This window comes from Harmonia axyridis, chromosome X, assembly GCF_914767665.1.
Source record: "Harmonia axyridis chromosome X, icHarAxyr1.1, whole genome shotgun sequence".
Lineage (NCBI taxonomy): Eukaryota > Metazoa > Arthropoda > Insecta > Coleoptera > Coccinellidae > Harmonia > Harmonia axyridis.
Genome location: NC_059508.1, coordinates 20283858 through 20290208, shown reverse-complemented (window position 1 = coordinate 20290208; position 6351 = coordinate 20283858). Strand labels below are relative to the sequence as shown.

General features: G+C 31.6%; 1 protein-coding gene across 1 annotated transcript; it reads right to left on the bottom strand.

Moving 5' to 3' along the window:
• Nucleotides 1–2298: 2298 nt before the first annotated feature.
• LOC123686336 lies at nucleotides 2299–3699 on the bottom strand. The gene is made up of 2 exons (XM_045626390.1): nucleotides 2525–3699; nucleotides 2299–2441 (listed from the first exon to the last, which is right to left on the bottom strand). The coding sequence occupies exons 1-2, from the start codon at nucleotides 3684–3686 to the stop codon at nucleotides 2332–2334; spliced, it is 1272 nt and encodes a 423-aa protein (XP_045482346.1). The 5' UTR covers nucleotides 3687–3699; the 3' UTR covers nucleotides 2299–2331.
• Between the last annotated feature and the right edge of the window lie 2652 nt (nucleotides 3700–6351).

The window sequence follows — 6351 nt, the reverse complement described above, 5'->3', positions numbered from 1 at the left end:
TAATCAGAACCATAGAAAATTCAAGAAGAATATTAGAAAACAACAATTTAAGAGAATAGCTCATAATTCGAATGAATAAACTAACATAGGCATACGTTTTGGACTATTTTCAGTGAATAAATAGGTAGTCCACTTACAAATAGGGTGGTCCACTTACAAGAGCACATATGAGTTTTTCCATAAAACAGCAAGACAGTTTATTATTTGAAGTGAAATTAAAAAAATATATAGAGCCTATTACGAAATATACCTATCATTTGTAACAAAAAATGAATACTGTTAAATATCATAAGAATACGGAGAATGAAACAAACCAAAAATTAAACAGCACAACAATAATAAAATAGTAGTAAAAACTATAATCTCGAATTTCCTGAACTGAAAAACATTGGGACATTGGAAAAATTTTAGCTTCAAAAAACAATTAAACATTCTTACATTGAAAAGTTTTTTCACTGTCACCGTTCAGCCAGAGTTCAATACGTAATACACTAATTTCAATATTGCAAAATAAAATAACAATACATGAATACAGTTTTGGTTGTAACTTGTTGAATTGAAATTCGAAATATTTTCGTAAGATGTTTCCTTTTTGAGATTTTTAACTTTAAAATTCATCCGGTATATAGAATTACCATGTCGAGCTTTATATGACATTTTTTGTCGACAGCTTCATCCGAAACAAAATTAAAAAAGAAAAACTGCCTATTCTATCAACGAATGCGTGAATTCAACTGACGACTCATCTCATCTGACCACTTCTTTCAGTAATAAACACATGGAGTGCGATTCTGTTTTCCGTCCTCACTGCCAAATAAGGTGAAATTCACACATATAAATCACGCAATTTAAAATAAATGAAATTTCAATTTTATGAATTTGAAACAATGTACATTTTTATAATTATATGGTCAGAATAATAAAGATAAAATTATTGAATAACTTTATTGTCATTGGTCCCTGATTAGTATTATATGTACATAGTTTTAATAACAACAGATGTTTTCAAGCAGTTAAACATTAAAAATTTTATCAATAATCATTATCAATAAATAAGAATTCAATTCCCATATCCACAGGCATTTGTTCCTAATGCTTTTCAGGTTTTTAATTCTTCTTAACAGCAAACAATAATATCGGTTGATGAAAAGTTCAATATGAAGCATGAAAAAGAAACAATATATGTAAATAAACCTATAATAGAGATATTGCACCCAAGAATTCAAACTCCCCAAATTCTAGAGAAATTTTTCAAATCGTCATCGTCAACACGAGAATAATTTTTTTCTGAACAAGATGCAGGTAAATTGAAAAGCTTTTTGGACATATGAGTAAAAAAATCCTCAAGATCTCGTCTGAAAAAGCCTCAGTAAGATCACAATAGAATATAGATGACTCGGTGTTATTCCTCTGGATTGCTAACAGAACATCATTATTCCTCAAGTATTTCACCACATCTTTTTTCGGTTTGAAAGAAATAGTCCAAGAGCCCGTGAGTGCCAGACCTTCGGATTTTCATAAAAGCTGAAAATTTTTCTATGTGTGTCCCTAGTACAGGTAAGAATGATCCCCACCCATGAAGCTGAGGCAGCGGTGGCTTTGGCAGGTAACAGGTAACAAAGGTGTATAAAATTCCATCTCAAATTTATCATAAAATAAAACTTAATTTTTTTATATTTGATTCATAATAATATCAAAACTCGCGTTGCTCATTGCCAGACAGTTAGTATGGTTGCAACCCTCTGCCGGACACCCTTAAACTATTATAATTTATAATTATACTTACGTTATATTATAAAATCTCAATTTTATATATAATTTTTTGGGGGCCTATTAATCTATGTTTACATGATAGCCGGACAGTTTCGACGGTTCTATCATCTTGCTAGACGCATTCAAAGTGAGCAGTAGTTCGGGGAGCAAGGAACGTATACAGTAACTAGTGCGAGTGAGACAGAGTGCTTGGTCTATTGCGGTCCTTCACTGCGCATCCACTGTTATCAAGTTCAAATTGTGCAGCTTATTTTTTTCTTAGTCAAGAAATTTCATTAAATAAATTTTTACAGTTTGAATAACAAATATTTAAAACAGTACTCAGTAAAATTGTTCTAATACAACTCCAATCATATCGAAACTCTAATAATTTTATTTATATTATTTTTCATTTTTACGAAGTTTATTATTTTCAATTCTATCAAAATTGTAAAGCCAATGAATTAAATGAATGAAATTAAATAAAGTAAATCAAATTTTATTGTTTATTATATCAAAGGGCAAATTTTTTTTAAAATAAAAAAGTTACAGAAAAATATATTTATTTTAATAAAATCTTTAAACATTTTCATCATTTTCATCGTCGTCGTCAATACATCCATATTCCTCGTCACTATTATTCCATTCTGTGGATTGATCGTCTTCAATATCGCCTTCTTCATTGTTTTCTGCAATAGTAAAAAAACCAAGTTAATTTAATTACAAATAGTCCAAAATTAATGTATAATAATTTAACATAATTATCAAATACCTGGAACTGTTTTTAGAGATTCGCTGACATAAGTCGGTAATTGATCTCCTTCAAACCATTTAAAATAGTAGTGGTCATTTTCCAGTATCCAACCATTATTTACTGGTTTATATGCTGTTGGCTTTTGTAAGTGAGCGTTGTTCCATATGCTACATATGTAATTCGCTCGCAAAAATTGCTGCCATAGCTCACTTTTGCAAGGTGGTAAACAGCTAGCATCGAAATTTTGCAACTTTTTTCGATTAAAAGCTTCGTTCACATCAGATACTGTATACGAATTAATAAACATTTGTAGCCTAGCAGCATCAACATCATTGATATCATTCATATTGTATAGATAGCATACAAAACTTTGAATTATATCGAAGATTAATACTTGTTCATTGTTATTTTCGATGATTTTGCTGTCACCAAACTTCATGAATGCTTGTTGAAACTCTACATATTTTTTTAACAATTTAAACGGTTTTAATTTTGCTTTTCTGTAAAATGCAGGATTGTAATCACATCCTGTGAAAGCGTGTAGTCCAGGTAAACTTCTGCAAATAGATTCTCCTAATTTGGCGTGTATATTAGTTAGGTCCACATATCTTAAATTATTTCCAGCTCCTGTAAGCATCCAAACATGTGATCCATCATTAAGACGATGCATGTGACTTAGCATTATAGCAGCAACATCGGTGTCAACAGTTCGAATCACAATGTTTGCTTCATGGTTAATTTTACACGCGTGGTACACTATTTTGGTGTCTGCTTCTTCATGCTCTGGGCAAGACAATTCCTCATTTACACCTGACATCACTTTTTTGGCCTCATTAACAGTAAACGAATGACATTTTCTGAAATTTATATGTATCATTTTATTGCCAATAAACGGCGCCATTTCGTCAGAAGCCCAGTGTAAAATAAAAAAATCAACTAGAGCTTCTTTAAAATTAGAATTTTTTAATTCTTTGACAAAGTCACTAGGACGGACTTGTTCAGGACCAGCAATAGTATACTCCAATTGTGCAGATTCAAATCGCAGAGAACGTTCGTATCCTTTTATCGATGGGGTAAAATACTGGTCGAAAACGACATCAATTCTTGACGCTTTTAATTGAGTTACCATCTGCAACATTTTTTTAGAAATGTCTCCGAATTTTCTAGGAACATTTTTCATTGTATGTAACAAAAAAAAATTATTAGAATATCAATTTGAGATGGCTGTTCATGCTCGGCCTCTTTCTCTAAACATTTCATCAAAGCAGATTTATCGGTCTTGCAAACGGTCCCATCCAAATGACACATTGACAACGGTACTGAAGTAATCGGGTAGGATAAGATTTTTGAAATGTCAATGCTGTAATCCATTGAGATTCCCAGCATACGTCCAAATAAATCCCTTTGAATTTTAACTTCTTGAATTTGTCCACCGACTTTAATTTTTTTTTTTTTCATAATCTTTAGAAAAATTATTAATAGATTTTTTTTTAATAGCTTTTTCAAATCGCGTAATATCAGATTGGCATTCAGAAATGAATGTTTTTCGAAGGCTATCGCCGTTAGCTTCTAAATTTAATAGAAATTCTTCTACTGGCAGTGATGCGGACTTTCCTGATGAAATATTTACTAATTGGTCTTTGGGAACTTCTAAACTGAAAGGATTGATAAATTGATCGAAAGTTGCGACAAATTGTTGTAATTGTTTGGCGTTTTTCCTGATATTATGGGGATTCAAATCTGCTGAAATATCTTGATGTTTTTGTAGTCCAAGTTCAAGATAAACTTGACTTATAATTGTAGATCTCACATCATGGTTTCGAGCCCACCGTTGTCGCGCCGAAATTGAGTTAGTGAAGTGTGTAACACCTGTCAGCCTTCTTGCAGCTTCTGCATTTATAGTTTGCTCTAGAACCAGGTCAATAGGTTGTCTTGAAAATGGCTTGGTAGTTCTTTTAATTCCAAAACAGCCTTTTAGGAATCCTTCATACAAATCAGGATGAGTTTTGTCAACTTGCAGTAGATTATCATAATATTTGACGCTCCACCTAGCATAGTTTTGTTGATTCAATATAAAAAAAATGCTTGTAATTTTAGGTAACACTGATTTAAAGAGTTGAAAATTTCCAGCACGAATACTTCGAGACAAGTCCAAGTAATGATGTATAAGATTTATATAAATTAGATAAAATTGTGACGTTTTACCATGCTCCCCGTTAAGGGTTTGTTGTTTGTAGATACCGTAGTTATTTATCAGCTCTTTAAGGCCATCATTTTCAATTTCAAACAAAGAAATTTTGCAATTTTGGAGTCTTTTAACTTCATCTATTATATCCTCAGTTAAGGTAATGTTATCATTTTGTAAAAATGATTTAAAATGTAGTATTTCTAGTCCTAATGCTACTAAAGGATGCAATCTTTTGCAGCGATTAAAGTGTTTTCCCTCTAAAAACCCATTAACTGAACCGTTTGCCAGCAAATTACTCTCAACCATTACAGTAGTCAACCCACAATCATTAATTACTTTACCGATAGCTTTGAAGTAAGCCATCATTATATGAAATGGTCCTAAATGAATGAATAAATTATCAAATGTTGGTTTTTCTGTAGCTTGTATTTGTAACGCTACTTTAGCTATAGCTAGATCGTAGGTTACCTGTATGTAGGGTTGCTGTAAATCTTCAGCTATTTTTTGGCTTTGTTTCATAGTTTCTAATACGATTGGTGTACTGGTTGGAGATGCATTTATCGGCGTCAAGTAAGATATATGTTGTTGTGGACTATCCTGATCATCAATCTGACTATTGAAACCAACCCACATAGGTACATCAGGTAATTCTAAAGCGTGACTAATCATCCATATGTTGTCAATTTCCGTGTTTATTTGAGAGTCTATACATTCTATATCATCGACTGATAATTGTAACTCACTTGTCATTTTGGGTTTCTTAGGGTATGGCATTTCATCTATATTTATTTCATCAAATGTTCTTCTTCTTCTTTTTTTATTCGGCGAAGTATTTTCACTTGAAACTTCGGACATTTCAGGCTCGTCAGTTGTATCTGCATCGATATTTTGGTATATTATTCCGACTGTGTCGTGTAAAGTATCCTTACCACTAGAAGTTTCAACAAAACGATCAAAATTATCGTATGCCACACCAGTAAAAAGCTCTGGTTTTTTTTTTATTTTTTCTGGACATAAGCTAGACTTTTTCATTGATGTAAATGTAGTTTCAGTTTCTAATTCTTCAACGCCTTGATAACTAATACAGTGTCCATATCTGTTTATAATGTCAATTATTTTTCTGCTGCTTGTTAAGCTTTTTAGAGTCATACCTAACATGATATGCTTTGACGTTTTAACTCGACCATCATGAACTCCGAAAATAACATCTTGACAATAAGAACGAACTAGACGAGAACATTTTTGGCCAGTCTTTCGTTTTTGGTTACATCCACCAAGAAGGGTAGAATAAAAGTCTGATAATTCTTCTGGTATTGAAACTTCTCCGGATATTAAATGCTGTGATGTTATATTTTTTGTTGATAATTTTTTTTTTTCTATTTGGAGTATTATTTTTCTCAGAATCAATGCAGATTTTTGTAAAATGTTTTCTTGTTGTAAATTATCCAGTACTGAATCATCGATGGCTTCTAGATATTTTGGAGCTAGTATTTTTTTATTACGAACAGTAAAGAATTTTATATCCTTAGAGAATACTTTTAAAATTTTTTCTTCAAGGTGGTGTGCTGTGAAAGTAGCTGTCATTTGAATAGAATTTTCTTGAAAAATTTTTTCTAATAAATCGATATATGATTCATGTAAATACACTAATAAAAAA

Excerpts from the sequence above, each read along its gene's own strand:
- LOC123686336 (XM_045626390.1), bottom strand. The coding sequence starts at position 3,686 with ATGAAAAATGTTCCTAGAAAATTCGGAGACATTTCTAAAAAAATGTTG. Across the intron at positions 2,442-2,524 it reads ATCTCTAAAAACAGTTCCAG|AAAACAATGAAGAAGGCGAT; the intron begins GTATTTGATAAT and ends TTACTATTGCAG.